General features: G+C 34.4%; 2 protein-coding genes across 2 annotated transcripts; both read right to left on the bottom strand.

The window, feature by feature from the left end:
* Window positions 1-127: 127 nt before the first annotated feature.
* On the bottom strand, window positions 128-799 carry LOC111419661 (protein FAM200A-like). The gene has a single exon (XM_023052507.1). The coding sequence runs from the start codon at window positions 797-799 to the stop codon at window positions 128-130; it is 672 nt and encodes a 223-aa protein (XP_022908275.1).
* A 2,767-nt stretch (window positions 800-3,566) lies between these two features.
* On the bottom strand, window positions 3,567-18,744 carry LOC139432226 (uncharacterized). The gene is made up of 5 exons (XM_071200673.1): window positions 18,454-18,744; window positions 7,519-9,059; window positions 6,789-7,426; window positions 4,383-4,502; window positions 3,567-3,690 (listed from the first exon to the last, which is right to left on the bottom strand). The coding sequence occupies exons 2-5, from the start codon at window positions 9,014-9,016 to the stop codon at window positions 3,634-3,636; spliced, it is 2,313 nt and encodes a 770-aa protein (XP_071056774.1). The 5' UTR covers window positions 9,017-9,059; window positions 18,454-18,744; the 3' UTR covers window positions 3,567-3,633.
* Between the last annotated feature and the right edge of the window lie 520 nt (window positions 18,745-19,264).

Genomic DNA, 19,264 nt, shown 5'->3' with positions numbered 1-19,264 from the left:
GTTCAGCGCGAAGTTCCATAACTCTGGTCAGTACTTTGCCTTTTGATAACCACCTAACCTCTGTGTGGTAAAGCAAATTGCGATGTAGTGCCCCCATATCTTCACAAATGATTCGAAACAATCGAGTCTACAACGCTTTTCCTTTGATAGAATTTACAATGTTAATAATAATATTTAGAACTTGACTGTATTCTTGTGGCAAGGTTTTGGCTGCAAGAGCTTGGCGATGGAGAAAGCAGTGCATCCAACAAGCGTTTGACATTTGTTCTTTCAGTCTAACAATAAATCCACTCTTCGCACCAGTCATGACTTTTGCTCCGTCACTACAAATAGCAATGCATTTTTGTGCCCAATCGATATTCATATCTTGCGTAGCTTCAACGAACATGTCATGCAAGAACTGACCTGTAGCATTTTTGGGAAGTGCCTTGCAAAATAGTATTTCTTCCATTAATATTTCATTGGATTCAAAACGCACAAAAGCTACAAACTGCACACAACCCGTAATATCCGTTGATTCATCAAATTGTAAGGACACAAAAGAACTTTTCTTTATTTTTTCTATGACTTGATCACGAACGTCAGTCACCATATTGCTTATCCTGCGTTGAATGGTGTTGTCAGAGAGAGGTATACTTTTGAGCTTTTCGACCTCTTGTTTGCCAAACATAATCTCTGCTATATCTAAAGCCGCTGGTAAAATCAAATTTTCGGCAATACTGTGAGGTTTTCCTGCTTTAGCCACACGAAAAGTTACTCGATAACTAGCGAGCAACGCTTTCTCATTTAGGTTGGACATTTGTCCTATAGCAGTTTTTTGATGTTCAAGAGCTTTTAGTTTTCGTTCAAAAAATTCCACGGGTTTATTTTTTTCATTAGGATGTTTTGTGTTTAGGTAGCGTAGCAACTTCGATGGTCTCTTGACAAAATTTCAAAGCAAATTACGCACTACGGTTTATTCTCAATCACAGTAAACCCAAATTTCAAATAATTGTCGTCATAAATAACGACAATTATTAAATTTAATTATCGTAAATTTTTGTATGGATTAAATATTTTTAACATATATGAAAAAAAGGGTCGGGGAGTCGCGAAATATTTTTTGTTACTGATCTAGAGCTTGGTTTTGTACTTTTAAACTGGTTTTTATTTGATATAGAATTTAAGTCTAACTAATTTCGGCCCTTGTCAATCTTCAGAGACTCTACAAATAGATTAACAACTCTCATCTTATCCATTTTACAAACAAGTTTATCATGTTACTTTTTCGTTTGTTAAAAAAGATCACATATCACAGTCGAAATCAGATTATTAGTTACTAATTTACAAAATTAAAGTTTAAAAAGTTGTAAAATGAAATTAAGGACGAAGTGTTACAAGTTTACAGGTTAAAATTTAATTTAACACAAGAAATATTAAGAAACTAGGGAAAAATTCAAGAATCATCATGTGACTTAACAATCGACAATTTTTTTTTAATCAACATGAAATGACAAAAAAAAAACGTTAAAAATAAAAAGAAAGTGCGGAAAAGTTGTTAGTCACTTAAAGTGCTAGATTAACTACAGTTATAAAAATTCTATTATATGATAACAAACTTCAGGTTTAAAATGACAACCTCAATTTTGACATATTTATAATCTTCATTAAAAATCCTTTAAAATGAGTACAAACATGATACGTTTAATTCCAATATTACTCGAGGTATAAGAACTTCCGGTTTGAAATGTCAATGTCATTTTGACATATTCTTAATTTTTATAAAATATCTTAATATTTGTCACAAAAACAAAAATATAGTAAAAAAAAAATAGTAGTATAAAATTAAGGTTGGTATTAATATTTAAAACTTGAATTGCTACCTTCATTGTTGCTAACTTTGGATTTAATGTTTTTTATTCTAACTTTTTTGTTTTTTGAGATAAGTGCGTCATCTTTGAACTCACTTTAAAGGTTTTTTAATGAAGATGACAGATATGTCAAAATTGACGTTGACGTTTCAAACCGGAAGTGATTGTATCTCCATTAATATTAAAGTTAAATATGTCGAATTTGAACTCATTTTAAAGGAGTTTTTATGTAGTTAACAAATATGTCAAAATTAAAAGTTCGAACTTTTTGGTTTTATGAGATAAATGCGTCAAGTTTGGACTCACTTTAAAGGTTATTTTATGAAGATTACGAATATAATAATAAAATTAAGGTTGACATTGACTACTGAAAGTTTTTTTCACGACTAAACCCGAATGCTTCTAGTTCTCGTTCTAGTTTTAGAACCAATAAGAATATATAACATAGTAATATTTGATGCTAACTAACGTTACCACTGCCACTAGAACTAACACTAGACCGAGAACTAGAAACATTCGGATTTAGTCCCACGTCTCTCAAGACGGCTAAACCTGAATAATTCTAGTTCTAGGTCTTGCTGTTAGTTCTAGTGATAGTACTAGTGTAAAACTAGCACTATACGCTAGTCTTCAGACGCACGGCTACACCCGAATATTTCTAGTTCTAGGTCTAGTGTTGGTTCCAGTTTTAGTGCAATAAAAATATGCAACATAGTGATATCTTATGATAACTAGCGCTATCTACCGCTGTCGTTTGTAGAATGAGAGATGTTAATCTATTTCTAGAGTCTCTGAAGATGGCCAAGGACCGAAACTAGTTAGACTTAAATTCTATATAAAATAAAAGACAAACTTTTAATTTTATACTAACATCTAGAAAACGACACCGATTCAAAATTGTAGGTTCATCTATTTTTTCTATTGTAGAATTTCTTGGTGTCGTATCTAAGTCGGTTCTTAGACCTACAATGCAAATCAGACTTGAAATCGTATGACGTGTTGTCGCTTAGCTTTATTCTTTAAAACAAATGGTATTTTAGGTCTTTCGGTATTCTCCATTTTTTCTAAGATAAGTTACACCTTTACCTACCAGACAGCAAGTAAATCTGTAATAACGATAATAAAATGTCGCTTAGTCAAGTGATGTATAATGCGGTCCAATTGGTGTTCTTCATAATAACATGATGTAATTATCTATAAATAAATATCTATAGACTCTACCACCCAAGGAGGCACGAAGCAAGAGGCTGATGACAAAAAATATAATTGTTTATCAAGAGATAATCCAAATCCACACTTGTACCCAACCACGTTTCCGTTACAGGTAAAACGTGTTTACAATCTGCAGTAATTCTAGTCAATACATTATTATTATTAAAAGAATTTTAATGAGGTTGAAAAAAATTACCATCGGGTAATAAAATATGCTATTAAGTAGAAAATTTTTATTTAATTTTTTATAACAATGTAAAAACTAAAGAAATCTATACTTCTTTATATCATCTTAAACTAATGATATATATAACATATTACTCCGTTAAATAGAGCGGTAGAATTTAAATTAATTTACTATGCACAATGGTAAACGTACATATACAATGGTAATGATATTTTAATAATAATTAAATGATTCATTTAAGTAAACTTAAACATTTTTTCATTAAAACAAATAAAACTGTTCATATATTTCAAAAATAAAAATAGTCTATTAAACTACTTACATAAATAGAAATCACAAAATAGGAACTCTCAAAACAATATTATTTAACTGACAAAATTAATATTACACTCTATGATAATGATAAATATGTTCGTACCTGTGGGCAATCCAATCCTTTTTCTGAAAAAAATGCATCAATTAATTTATTGTTAATTTTTTTTATATGAGCCATTTATTACACAACTCGATTCACTCCACTTTTTGAAAATTTTACCCCTCGATCAATTTTCACTTCATGTTCGGGAACATCAGGACCGACTATTCGGACAAAGATGAATAGGCCGAGGTGGTTCAATCGCATGGTTTCCACGATTATCGGATTTGACTCCATTGGACTTTTTCTCTAGGGGCATATGAAGAGTTTGGTTTATGGCACGAGTTGTGGTCAGTGCAAGACACCAGGTGTGATGGAGCCAGTTTACTAGAACATCATTCGTAAGTACAATGCGTGCAACGAAGTGCGTTTGTAAAATAAAGGATATAGTCAATATTGGCTACATATGAAAATGCAGCTAATGTTTGTGAATGTCATTGTTCACTTCTTATGGCTTTTTGCAGATATACAAATGATGAAGAACTCTAAAGAACAAGTTGGTCTTTGATTGATTAGCTCGGAGATCATGCTGCCAGTAATAAAAAAGATGACACAATAAAAAAACAATGTACATAATTTCATCGCGTTTCCCGACTTTTCGTTTTACGGAATTAATCGATTTGCGCAGTGAACGACTCATATAAAACTCTTAAAATATTATATAAAAGCTAATTAATACTGAATTACAGCATAAAAAATAAAATATCTTACAACTCACCTCACAATTAAATGAACAATACATCTTTTTTTTGCAGGAACATTTATAGAACGCCCTCATATTGCAAGTACTACATAACAATAATGGCGCAGTGTTCAAAGTATTCTTCAGGTTGTCCATCTGTAAATGAGCACAGTTGCAAATTAATTGTAATCCTACAAGGGCAAGGAGGTGAATTAAGCAGAACACAGAGCCAGAGAATCACAGTTTCTGCGAATTGCTACATACATACATTTCAAAATACACGAGGAACAAATGGTAATAAAAACCAATAAAAAGAAATGAGACGATTAGGAATCTTTACAAGTCAAGATTGGAAAATAATATAAGCAATTCCACGATAGAAGACACAGAGGGTAGTTGGAGAAAGGTTATGGATGTGCAATAGGTAAAACATCAACAAGAACGAAAGAAGCACCTTCCGTTGATGATTTCACCTGTTAAATAATAAAACATCAAATGGAAATGATGAGAAAATCAGGAAAATAGAAATGAAATAGAAAGATTTAAAATATAGATTGCTGGAACAGTTTTATGTATAGTTTCTAGGCAAACTTTGCGCAAATGCAGTTAACACACTCGTTCAGGCAATAATCTAAATGTACTAAATAAAACCTTCTGCTGAACATTATGATGGTGAGTCTGAGCAATTAGATATCACGCATTTCGGTGATTTCCGACAGACTTTCTGTAAAAATTCTAAATGGTTCAGTTGAAGCAACTCTTGTTCCCAATCGAATTGTAGAAGAGGATAAAGAATTAATTTCGAAGAGCGATGAAGATCAGCTAAAAATGGGAACAACAGAAATCTAACAGATACTTGGAAAAGAGGAGACCTGGGCTCAGAACAGTTTGGAAAAAGTAAACGCGTTTGCAGAATATCTTGAACACAATTCCATCCTAATGAATTGCCGAATCTCCACCCCAGTGACAACCTTGATTGGATCCTACTAGTTGTTGCCTTTATTGCCACAAGGATGTTGTTGTGGAAATTAGAAACCAAGGAAAACGGCCGAAGTCACAATGATTCCAAAATGTAACAAGAACCTAAGCGAACTGGAATTATGTCGACCCAAAGTTGGTTGAGAAAATTTAGTTTTAGAAGTAATCATACAACTTATTTCTTCCTGTTCATCCAGTCTTGTATCTGACTTACGTTTATGATTTTCCAACAACCTGACATAACACAAAGTGGTTCAGTGAACAACACCATAACATCACAATGTTTACTTCTCTAACATTATAAATAGAAACGTTTCATTTTATTTGTGAAATGAAACCGAAGATGTAGAAATGAAGAATGAAACGATTATGGCTGTAGCTATCAAAATCAAATACGGCATGGCCAATGCTTTATTAACTTTAGCAATAAGCTATAATGTAACTATAGAACAAAAATTTTTGGTAGTTAGCCATATACAAGCGAAGGTAAATTCATTCACTCCGTGGAGAGAATAATAAACATTCCAGCTGATTATATAAGCATACGTCAACAAGCAAGAAAGAAACCATCCCATATCATGTAACTTATTTGACCTTGCTGCCTTGTCTAAAAACTTTGATGCAGTTCAATGTCATAAAAATATCCAAGACGGGCAAACGCAAGTGATACCCCATAGTTGGACGAAACCAGAAAAGGAATATCAATAGAGAGATGCTATTACAGTTTGCTGAAAGTAAAAATCTACGTGTAAAAACTATCTCATTCCCACACAAATTATCCACAAAGAAATGTGGGTGTCTTTCGATGGACGAACAATCAATCAAATTGATCATGTGATAGTGGATAGCAGATCATATTGTAGTATCATAGACGTAAGAAGCTACAGAGAAGCTGTTTCGAACTCTGACCACCACCTTATAAAAAACAAACTACGAGAAAGGATTACTGAAGATAAAAAGAAAGTAGCCGATAAAGCTAAGAAACACAATACACAAAAATTGAGTCAATATATGGAAGCCCATATATTAGAGTTAGGAAAAAATTACGCTGAAGCGGAAGCTGGAGAGAAGGAAATGAGAGTAGTAGATTCTTGCTGGACAACCGATGCTGCAGAAGATCGCTAAAGAGGTAGTTAGGACTCTAGAAGGGGTAAAGAGAAATGACTGGTACGACGAGGAATGCAAGGAGATTATTGACAAACAAAACAAGGCGCGACAAAGTAAACTTGTACAGTAAACTTTTCTTCTTACAGTAAAAAGGTAAGCCGAGCTTGGAAACAATAAAAAGCAGCATAGAGAGACTAAAATATAATAAGACACTAGGTGATCATCACTGAGAAGATGCCTACAGATTGGCAGACTGCCTTCATATGTCCAATACATGAAAAGGGGGATAAACTTAACTGCCATATAAGTATGTAGTAGCATAGTACATCATTTTAGTTAGTTTTATTTTATACTTACCGACCGAACACTCCGTTGCATCTGACCGGATTTCTTACGTATTTGTGGAGCAGTACAATTCGAACGAAGGGGTTGACTCGAATTTAACGTAAATAAATCCTTTCTTACAGCAATACCACCAGACATTCCGAATGGATTTGTTTGGGTTATGTTTTGGTTTTGAGAGGAAGCTGCTAATTGTTGATTGTATACGTTTCTATGTGTATGAGATTGATAAACCACTTCATTGATACGTTGAGGTTGACATTCAGGAAAATGATACGATACTTGCTGATGTGTTTGTTGTTGAAGCGTTTGTTGTTGAGGAACAGTTTGATTAAACGCTATATGTGGATTAAAAGTTCCATTCACAGTTTGCTGGTTATTATTAGGTTGATTAATATATTCAAAATGTACTGTTTGAGGTTCTTGCAATCTAGAATAACTGGAGTATTTATCATTCAAACTTGGCAATTGAACAACTTGTGGATTTGATGTTAACACTTTGTTTAAATTAGAAACTGTATCTGGATTTATATTATTTGTTGTATTTGTATTAACCAGAATCGGCATATCCATTTGGTTGTTGGACTCTTCAATTTGGTTTTGTGATTGGATTATATTTGGCGAAGTAGGTGTAGTAGAAGAAACATCGACTTCTATAAAAAAAATATATGTATGAATTAATATACTTTAAATCATTCAACAAATTTATTTTAAAAAGATTTTTCAATTAATTTAACAAACTCACCATTTTTGAAATCAATTATTACACAATCATCATCAATCATTTCATCCTTAATAAAAATAGAATCCGAGTTATCCTTTAATAAGCGCATAATTTCTTTACCTAATCCATAAGCGACATCAACAAACGTAATTTTTAATGCAGATATAATGTCCAACTGTGAACAACCAATATTCGCCAAAATAATTTTTTTATGCACTTTCGTAATGATTTCTTTGATGTCAATATTTGAATATGGAATAAGCTTGCAACTATTTCTAAATGTTTTCTTCACCCCTTCCAGGTAGCTTATTAATGTCTGATCTTCACCATTAAATGTAGAAATTAATTTTATGTTTTTAGTTGTTAAACAAAACAGTGTAAGATATTCTACGAATTTTGTTGTAAGCTCTTTAATGTTCGGTGTTGTTTTAATTATTTTTGGCTCGCTTTGGACATTAATAGGTTCTAAAATGGTTGCTCTTTGGTAGCATTCTTTTGGATGTATTAATAATTTTGCTTTATGTTTCCCTGGAGTTTTTATAGAAAACGGTTTAATGTGATCAATCATTACTCTTTCGGTTGTTTCCATCACGAAATGTATTTTACTGTTTTTATTAGTGGAAAACGAAGGTTCTGTTTTACACCTTCCTTTTCCTATCCGGTTCATATCAAACAAACTCAATTTTTTCCGAGTTTCTTCTTTTCTAACTTTTGAAGCACACATTTTTGAATGATAATTCTGATAGTCTTCCGTCTTTCGTCGCTTATTCCCAATGATATGTGGATTGGAAATAACTTTATTTCTGTAATTACTTCTTGGATCATTTGGAGACAATGTTGCGTAAATTTTTGTTGGATTATCTGGTAAATCAATTAAATGTGGTTTTTTGTATATGGTGAAGTTATTGTTTGATTTTCCATGACGTCTTTTTGCGTTGCTTCTTCGTTTTGACTGTTGTATAGTTGACTTTTTATTATATCTTGAATTTAATTTGATATTCCGATATTTACTTTTAGAATTTTGAATGTTGGTGGGAACTAAATCCGACAGAAATTTCGATGGTTTTTTCTTCAGTTTTTCATGTCGGGGTAATTTTAAACAAGATTTACTCCTAAACATTTGTTTAGATATTTCAAAATGAGGTCTTGTTAATTGGACTTTGTCATTTGTCGTACTATCCGGTTGAGCCGCCTTTTCAGTGTTCTTATTTGAAATATGCAAATTTTCAGTACTTGAAGCATAGAGTGATGTATGTTTCATCGTTACCATATTTTCAGTGGAATCCACTACATCTTCTTCATTACGTTTAACACAATTTAATTTACGAAATTGTTGCTTGCTTTGCTGTAGCATTTGATTCTCCTTATCAAAGGAGTTACTACTACAAGAGTCCATTTTAGCCGAATCTGTATCATATTTATTTTGTTTACTACATAGAGAGATGGATTCCACGCTCGATTGTACAATGTTATCCTCGGAATCACTTACAACCACAAAATCATATGTTGTTTCTTCCATATCAGTGAATGTTTCTTTATCACTTATCACTTCAGTTTCGTTACTAGAAAAAGAAATTAAATAATTATTAATAATCAATTATTGAATTTATGAGATGAGTTGATGTTTATCGAGTAATAACATTTTAATGAATTGGATAACGTAATTAGATATAAAAAACAACCTCTAAGCATGTTTAGATATGACAAGAGTATTGACACGATTCACGGAATAAATTATTCTAGGAATCAGAATTGAAATATTGTCGTTAAGAAAATCCAACGTTGCACTACAGTGCAAAAAATGCCAATCACGCTGTATCTGAGGCGTAGAACATCCGACACAGCATAAACACCAGTTTTTTTTTTGTTTCATTGCATCTACGTTTCTCAAATTTACGTCGTCACTTCCGGTCCACCTGAAGTAGATCACAAAATCGTTATTTTAAATGGAATGCTATGGTTTTTATTACACCTTTTAATTTACTTAGACATTTACTTGACTTTTCAGGAAACACAAAAAACTTTTATCACGTCCCGTTGGATGCAAATTTAAAAATCTTATTCAACAGTGCAGCTAAGTAAAAAGTGACAATTTCTCCCGTTTTGGATTGGCAGCGTTGATATGCAGGTGAAAGAAGCTTGGGATGAATCTAATTTATATTTTAAATTTAAATATGGGCCCAATATATTGTAATGTCCCTTTTCTTATTATTAGGTGTAGTTTATGGGTTAATTGATAAAATCCATTTTAACTATTATATTACTTATATTTAACAGGCATAAGGAAGAACACTGACACGGTCATCGGATTGGCACGAATCTTTATTATAGCTCAATTGCTGACCACTCTTAACTCACAGTCAGTTCGTTCACTCATTAATTACTTAATTATTAACACCATTATTACTTATTTCTAATACCATTCCAATATAAAAAGTAGAAAGCAGAAATGATTTTTAAACTCGGAAAACCACCAAATGAAGTTTCAGGTTGAAGCTGTTATTTTAAATCAGTTTGACTTCAGACCCAGATATAATCACAGAGACAGAATCACAGATATATTTGAAATTTTTTTTATTATCATTGTTTCTTTCCATTATGTAAATTAAATAAAACTCGATTTTTGCACTTTTTGGTGGATAGATTCGGTGATTCGATTTCTATTTTGACCTCTACCTTTTTGAGGTTATCAACCTTAAAATAATATAATCTAAATATTTGAGAGCTAATATAACAAGTTCTGGAAATCTATGTAGTGAAATCTGGAAACAAACGAAGAAAGCATCTCAAATCTCGAGCTGCTTAAGGGACATCGTTTGGAGGAACAAATATCTAATAAAATCTATAATAACATATGCAGTTAAAACAATACAGACACCTTCAAGAGACAGCAATGATGAGTACAGTCGAGATGAAATGGTAAGAAGCATTCATGGAAAAACACCGTATGACTTGACCGTATGAATCAAAAGTGAAAACATACGACAACAACGCAACATACAAGACGTAGGAAAATGGATAAGAAACCGAAAAAAACGCTGGAACGCGTAAATAGAATGGACGACGGTAGTGCCAAAACGTGGCAAATTTAATCCTGTTGCAAAAAAATCAGGGCAGGAAACGGTGGAATGAATGTTGACATCTACATCTGAAGAACCATACGTGGAATAAAAGAAGAAGGATTACTTCTAAATTATTCTTATTGGCACAACCTCACGTCTGGGCCTCCGAATTTGTTTATACAAATGTGCTTTGTTATACATTGACTGAATGGAATCTATTTCTTTAAATTTCATATAGCGTTATATAATTCTACTTTTTTTACATGTGCTTCCAGCTCAGTTTAGCTACCAGTGTTATACCTAAATATTTGGTTGTATCGGCATTTAGTACTCGGATATAGCATATGCTGCATTTTGTTAACTGATGTTTCTTGATTTATTGCAGTTACATTAGATTACTACGTGATAATTTGCCCATAACCATTATAGAAGGTAGATAGACTGGAATATAGTAGGCAGAGAAATAGTTCTTGTAAGTATTTTAAAAGTATGTTCGGCGGTGTTGATGCTTTTCTTTTACATACTTCACCAACATTTGATCTAAATTATCTAAATAATCTTTCTTGTTTCTAACAAGGATTTCTTTTCATCTGCTTCTTCTTTCATTTAGTCAATAAATTGACCACTTCTCGTTTTCTATCAATTTCTTCTTGTGGTGGTAATTCCACAACATCTCCGTAGTCACTGTCCGGTTGTAATTCAATTGGTCTAAACTTATGCGCTTTTTACATTGCTGCGTCTTGCGTCGTTTAACCAACATGCTGTATTTCTGTTTACAACTATTTTCAGTATAGCGTCCTAATTTTGTTGAACAGAATTGGAAAACAGTCCTTGATATCTCCGTCTAAACCGCATTCCTTTAAGTTTGCAAATACAGGGTGATTTTCAACCTATACGCATAAACTTGGGGATTTATTCCTCAAACAAATAAAGGGTAATAGGTGAAAAAAATTATTAGTTCCATAGATATCCGATATATGCGGCGACATCTAGATAAAGTGCTTCCCGGAAAATGGACAAGTCGAGATAGTCTATTGGCCTGGCCATTGAGATAGTCACTTAAAAAGCGTAGTGTACGTCACCGAAGTTAATACTGAGCAAGGATTGCGAAATCAGATACAAACTGCTGCCGAGATAATCCACCAACAGTGGTTTAGGCCACTGTTGGTGGATTGTCTCGCTATCATATCAGCTCCAAAGCGTACAGTCTTTGCTTCTAGAAATAATCTTACACAGCAACATCAAACTATGTCATCCGTTTAGGACTGATACCATCTTCTGCAAAAAAATATTTACATACGTTTAAGTGTGTCTGTGGTAAGGCCGCCTCTGAACGATCTCGACCTTTGGTAATAAGACCAGCTGCCACCAGAAACAGTGTTTCGCGCTTCTTAACTCTTAGTCTGAAGGACCCCTAATTGATCTTAGCAAATCAATCAAAACTAAATGACAAGCGCGCGATCACTATTTCAGAACCGTGGGTTCTTGCACTAAGGCTCTGTCGGGAAAAGGGGAAAATCAAAAGACAAGTGTTCTAACCACACTTAAACTATATTAACAAAATAACAAGAAAGAATTGACAATGAACAAAAATGAACCTTAAAATCTACCTACGTTTATTTACGACCCGACGTTACTTAAAAAGAGATATTTCTGAATCTAACCCCGACAACTAATTCTCGTTGGTAGATAGGTGATAACGAAAACTGGCAAACAGACTTACTCAGGGGAAGGTTTCAACACCACTCTCGCACCAAATCCTCAGTGGAAACACAATTACCGACACGAAACGGATGCCCGAAGTGCAAAGAATGTTTACAAATGAAACTAAGTCACAGTTCTCGATATGCGACGACACTTAGAATTGGCGTTAAAGCGAATTCTAAGAAGCGCTGACGACGTTTCGACTCAAAAATCTCTTAGGTTCGTTGTGATTCTAATTGATTGTGATTGAATTCTGATTCTGATCCTGAAAAAGGTCTTACAAGCTCTTAAGTAACCTCGGGTATTGGAGGGGTGCAAAAACCTTCTTGAGGCGTTCCTATCACTTGGATGTCCTCGACACCTGAGCCAATCCAAAATACGGGGCGAATATTTTACAATAATTTTCTGAGCCAATGAGGGAATTTGGGGAAGGGAACAATTTTTGACCGCGGGGTCAGAAGATAACATCCGCCACTGACTTATCCCAAAAGTCATCACATAAATCCAAAACTGTGGGACCCATCAACTTTACGTATTTCTAACGAATTTTTCGTTATCTACGTTTCCCCATAAATTTGCAGGTACGTTAATCTTTCCGAAAATTTATTTCGACGTCTGGTCACCATTCCGGACGTCAGTCGTAAACGCGAGACGTGATTTTTGGTTTTTAGAAGAAAAAGGTTGCACGCCAGGAATATATAATTCGTATGGTTTATTCCCAAAATCATTAAATAATTCCCCTTCTGATTGCAAGAGTTGCCTACACAAATGATGCATGGCAAAATTTAGTAACGAGATGAGGAATGATATGTGCGGATTACACAATGTTGAGGAAAATTTTTGGGAGCATCAAAAAGAATCAGAACTGCGACGAAAAAATGTCAAGCAGCCTTCCTCTGTTTCATTGATCTAACCAAAACGTTCGACAAAGTAAGGATAAAAGAATTAGAACAGGGCAAACATTACAAAATATGTAATATCAACTATGGTTACACTATAAATGATTACAAATTGAGTGCCATGCAGATGATGACGTCCTCTTGGCTGATACTGAGGGTGGCGTACAGTGGTTAACACAGGCATTTAACTTGATTCATTAAACTTCAAGCTAGATAGTCCATGGGTCTTCCCGGCTATCGATTGGCTGCTTCCTTTCATCGCACCACAAGAGAACATGGTGGATCATTGATCCTTGCGAGATCTGATTTCGGCATTGACGAACTCGATTTAAAGAAATTTGAACTTGAGATGGTCTTTGAATGCTGTGCGGTTAGTTTTGCGTGTGAATCAACGGTTCAATTGACGTGTTTTTGCGTTGCGTTGTCTACACTGCTTGATTTTTTGTGTTTAAAATATAACTTTGTTATTTTGTGTGGAGACCTTAACGTTGATGTTAATATTGACTCTATTGATTCTGGAATTGTCGCGGATATATTCTGTTCTTTATTGGTTACACGGTGATACCTCTAAACCGACCCGAATTGCATGCAACCAGGGTGGTATTGTCACAAAATCCACACTGGACTACATCATAACAAATATACCTCCACAGTTTTGTTCTTTTGGTTTTTTCAATGCCAATATTGCTGATCATCTTGTATGTTCTTTAACCATTTCGAAGATAAGTCAGATACCAAATGAAGAGGTACCACATGTTGTGACCGGAAGACTGTGTTCCGATGAACGCTTGGCTTTACTTAGATGTAAAATTAATGTGATAGACTGGAACTCAGTATTGTCATCCAGTGACGCCGTCTTCCTGCTGGTTGTGGCCTCTCAAAATGGGTCACCCAGGAAATCAAAGATACAGGTAACCACTTGAAAAATACTCATTGGCTCATGTCCAATGGTTTCCCTGAACTTAAAGCAAGTTACACGAAATTGAAATCTAAGTACAAGTCCCTGATAGATAATACAAAAAGGAATCATTTGTCAAAAGTGAATTCTGAGAATCGTACAAAAGCGCTTTGGCAGTGTGTAAAGAAGGAAATGGGTAAAGATACACGGAAGAGTACTGCTTCAAAGTTAGTAATAAACGGTAAATTGATCGCGGATCCAGCCGAATGCTACTTCCATTACTGTAACTTTTTTGTAAACATGGTTCCCGAATCTCTGAGCATAGACTTTGGTTCGACGTCACCGGACTCATGTACGGCGGATGGATTCCTTAATGCGAGTATGTATTTTGATAATGTTACTGTGTCAGAAATGATGGTAGTAATCAAAAATCTGTAAAACACCTACAGTGTTGAACACTGTAGGTGTTGATCCTGATAGCGTCCATGTCGGATATGTCAAGTTTCTACGGGATGTCTTAGCCCCACCTCTAATAATGATTTTAAATCGATCAATTTCCACGGGTACCTTTCCGAATAAACTCAAGACTTACAACACGATACCCGTGTATAAAAGGGAAAGCCCGTCGGATATCTCAAACTACTGTCCTATTTCTTTAAATAGTGTTTTTTTCAAAATCTTTGAGGGTGTGGTCAAAGAACGTTTGGCGAGCTTCCTCAACAAGTTCAATATTGTGTTAGATGCTCAGCATGGATTTCGTGACGGGTTTTCCACCGAAACGGCCACGATCGATTATTTCACGTATGTTTATGAATACCTAGATAGGGGTGACTTCGTCTTTGACTTGTTTTTCGATTTGACTCGTGCCTTCGACTCCTTATCTCCGGAGTTTCTTGGACACAAACCGTTTAGATTAAGGATCCGTGGCCCGATACTCGATTGAGTCATTTCATTTATGACTAGTCGCAGAATGAGGGTAATTTTAGCGGGTGCGTCATCGAAATATGCTCCGATTCAACTGGGAGTCTCCCAGTGCTCCATTCTTGGACCCTTAATATTTCTATTATTTATTAATGACCTACCCAAGCACATCGACAGGGAAGTTCACTTGACAATGCATGCAGACGACACATCCGTTGCCATTGCTGCTCCAGACACCGAAAAAGTATCGTGCAAGATCAGGGCAGTGATTGAAGAATTCGAAAGTTGGTGTAGGAAAAATAGGATAACTCTCAATTCGACAAAGACGATTGAAGACGATCTGCATAAATTTTCATAAACGCCGTGTTTTCCCCGTTCCTACGTGTTTGGCCGTTCCTTTATCGGAATCGGTAAAATTCCTGGGATTAAACGTTGATTATAACTTGTCCTTTAGATCACATATACAGGTGTCCGGTATCTTCCGCATCAGAGCATTATACGGTTGTAGGATACATTATTCTGAAGCGATCTTTCTAATAAATTTTTTTCGAAATGTTTATAATAACCGCACGGGATTGTCCAATAGCGGACGACTTTGATTCACCGAAAAAGTTTCTTTCTCTTCCCGTGTCGAATCTATTGGTAATTACACGTGAGAAACGTGTTTTGATCGGCGCGACGGTCCGGCCGAGGGTTGGACCGATTACCTGAATCTGATTTACGATTTGCCATTGGACGTCGAAAAACAGTTCCCGTGCGGTTATTATAAACATTTTGAAAAAAATTTATTAGAAAGATCGCTTCAGAATAATGTATCCTACAACCGTATAATGCTCTGATGCGGAAGATACCGGACACCTGTAGACTAGGTATGCTCTAAATTGAATTCCGGTTATTATGCAATATGAAGGCTAAAATCGTGTTTGGCTGAAGGATCGATACAAGCCTATTATGCATTGTGTTTTTCTCGCCTTGCATATAACATCTTAATATGGGGTCTAGCTACAGATTGGCAACGTGCTTTTGTGTCACAAAAGACTAGAATAATTTTTAGGCTCGGAGTCGCTGAATCATGCAGGGCTGTTTTTAGGGAACAAGAGTTGCTGATCAATATATGAAAAGCCGTAATTTTTGTTAAGAAAGCATTCAACACTTTAATAACCATAACAATTGTTATAACACGCGAAATAATAACAGTCTGCCACTGCCCGAGCACAGAACGTCTTTGTACGAAAGAAGTCCACAATATAATTTTGTTAAATCATATAATCAGCTTCCGAAGAGTCTAAAACAAATAAATGAACTAAACAGTTTTAAATGTAAAGTTCAAATATTTCTGATAAAGGACGGATACTACAGCCAGCGGGAGTATCTCTCTGACGGCTTAGTAATCTAATTTCATTAAAATGTTAATTGTGAATTTATTGTACTCTGTAATTTTCTTATGTTATTATTATTTTATTTTGTGTTTTGACAATGCATATCCACTGTTGTGCCAGAGGTGTTTAATAAATTATTATTATTATTTAACATTGCAGCTGAGGAAGTGAATACTGGGCAAGGATTGCAAAATCAGATACAAACTGCTGCCGAGACAATCCGCCAATACCCTGGTATAAGCCGCGCTAGAGGGACATCGTGGATTCAGCGAACCCAATTATGTATAGAAAATATTGGAAACAACTTGCAACACTTCCTTTGATGTCATTTTAAAATCTTATATGTATTCTTGATTTGAAAGTAAATTTCATGGATATCTACACTGAGGGAAATTATTCTTGACATTCAAGAAAAATTTATTCTTGAATGTATTTCTTAGAAACAAGTATAAGATACTCTTAAAACAAAATTTTGTTTTGTTTTAAGAATAGAAATATTATCGGATGAAGTATCTCATATTCTTAGCATCGAAGAATATCAATTCTTTGTATCAAAAAATTTATTCTTGCGTCAATAATTTATAATACTCAAATGAAGTATTATACCAGGTTGTTATTACATGAATATGTTTTTCTAAAAAGAAAGGTACTTACGTTATTCTTGACATAAGAAATCTATTCTCAATTCGAAAATGGGATTGTTGACGGAACACTAAGATACTCTTTTTTAAGATGATTGATTTACCTTCACTAAGAATTCGTTTTCTTGAGAATCAAAAATATTTGCATACTTGCTTGGAGAATATGTGGTTTTTCTTCACTCAACAAAATGATCTTCTTGTGGATATATAAGAATATGATAAGCTTGTGCCAAGAGTAATAATCTTCGTTCAAGAATATATTTCTCTCAGTGTAGAAAACTAAAAAAGTTTTGCTACAATTTTTTTCACCTATTACTCATGATTTGTCATGAAGAATAAATCCTCAAATTTATGTCTACGCCGCTTACTTTATTGCGAAAGAAAAATAAAAGTTTTTGTTCATACGGAACATTTTGAGCACTTCTATCTTCAGCTGATTTTCTTATAACCACACGAAATTTTAACTCACTGCTGGAGTTGTCTTGGAAGTTGTAGTGGAACGAATTCTCCACTAATATCGGATTCAAAAGTTTTTGCCCCTCACTTTGAACGTGATTAACAAAAAAACTACTCCGTAGAAAAAATCGAGACCGGCTTCGTTGGACGCGAAATTTAATTCTTTATAATGTGTGGTAATTATAGTTTATAATTATAGTTTCGCGCGGATTGATTTAACTCTCATTATAAAATCGCATTGAGTACTTCATGTACAATGAGGGTTAGGGTTTTATTCAATTTCATCAGACAGAATGATGTTAGTGTCAATCTCATACAATAACGCGTTATCGAGATATTATTTCGTATAATGTAGTTTTTTTTAAATGGAAATCTAAAAATACTGGCTTGTTTAGTACTCTTTAGGCAATGTGTGGTCGAAATTTAGAATTTTTTCGATGAACCGTTCCTGAACAAAAAAATTCGAGCTTCTTCGCCGATCGTCCGAAATCTTGTACATTTTTTCATTACACCTGTAACAATTACTATACGAGTGGGAGAAAAAATCGAAATCACCACACATTATAAAGAATTAAATTTCGCCTCCAATGAAGCTGGTCTTGATTTTTCTACGGAGTAGTTTTTTTGTTATTCGCGTTCAACAAAGTGAGGGGCAAAAGCTTTTGAATCCAATAATAGTGCTCGCACTTGTTTAAAAAGTTCAACCAAACTTTCTAAACTTTTTGTATTGATCATGTTCCGTAGGGTTTATGAAATTTAATTTTTTTTTGTGGTACTACTGTCGTCGTCGTCAATTAATTTTACATATTTTAGGCCATGTCCGATTTCATTGCAGTTGATGAGCCTGACCAATTTTTATAGCATTTATCTCATTCTCATATTTGACATAAGAATAGTTTAAAAGCTCATGTTTTATGTGATAACTAATATTTTTAAATTGTGGTCAAATTGGATAACGAAGTAACATTTAAAGTGAAATTAAGAATTCGTACTTACTTGTGCCCTGCTTTATTTTTCAAAAACTGTTGCTTTTTCGACACCACCCTTGAATGTGCTTTTCTTGGCCATAATTATATTCACGTAAAGACTAAATTAATTATAATTAACAATAAATTACACTAAACTTTACTTTATCGACGTGCACGATGTTCACTCATGAGAGCTCGAGAAACGAATGTTTCAAAAACGTTATGACTTTTAGAAAAACAAAGGTGGTGAAATAAACACTTTTTAGTTAGGTAGTGTAAAAAGGGGCTGGTGTCAGTACCTGCATCTCTTTAGTACCACTTGACAGAAATAAGTATGCGGAGAAAATTTTAAAGATAAAGGTTGCGCAGTAGACACGTAGGCGGAGCTTTTAGAACGAACTTCATTCTATCGTAACCTCTGAAACAAACCGATCCCAATTAAACAGGTCCGTAATCGTATCGTATCGTATCGTTACTAACTATTTACAAATGAGCACGTTAAAAATGTATACCACAGTTCTATAAAACTAGTGATATTTTTGTCATAATAGAGTTCGTTTGGAAAGTAAAATCAAAAAAATTAAGTGGCCAAACTCGATACGTTATAGCAAATGTTATACATTTTATGCGTCGAGAGGCTCAAAACAATGAACCAATTAACAAAGCTTAAGAGCGCTTCGCTCACAAGTGCAAACTGGAAGTATCCATGTGGTGACCATAAAACCGTCGAGGGACGCAGGCAAGACTCTCCTAGCAAAAGAAGCAGGTACATTTCTGGAACGAGATAAGAAAGCGACGTCGAATATCGCCGAAACGTCACGAAGCGCCGTACACCATGT

This window comes from Onthophagus taurus, chromosome 11 (assembly GCF_036711975.1).
Source record: "Onthophagus taurus isolate NC chromosome 11, IU_Otau_3.0, whole genome shotgun sequence".
Taxonomy (NCBI): Eukaryota; Metazoa; Arthropoda; class Insecta; order Coleoptera; family Scarabaeidae; genus Onthophagus; species Onthophagus taurus.
Note: the sequence above shows the minus strand (reverse complement) of the source record. Positions and strands in the feature narration are given on the sequence as shown.

What these genes read in the sequence shown, in the direction of transcription:
- LOC139432226 (XM_071200673.1), bottom strand. Translation starts at nt 9,016, where the DNA reads ATGGAAGAAACAACATATGATTTTGTGGTTGTAAGTGATTCCGAGGAT. An exon ending in TGCAACGGAGTGTTCGGTCG is followed by an intron (nt 4,503 to 6,788) that starts GTAAGTATAAAA and finishes GCTCATTTACAG; the next exon opens with ATGGACAACCTGAAGAATAC. An exon ending in ATTGTTCATTTAATTGTGAG is followed by an intron (nt 3,691 to 4,382) that starts GTGAGTTGTAAG and finishes CATTTTTTTCAG; the next exon opens with AAAAAGGATTGGATTGCCCA.
- LOC111419661 (XM_023052507.1), bottom strand. Translation starts at nt 799, where the DNA reads ATGTCCAACCTAAATGAGAAAGCGTTGCTCGCTAGTTATCGAGTAACT.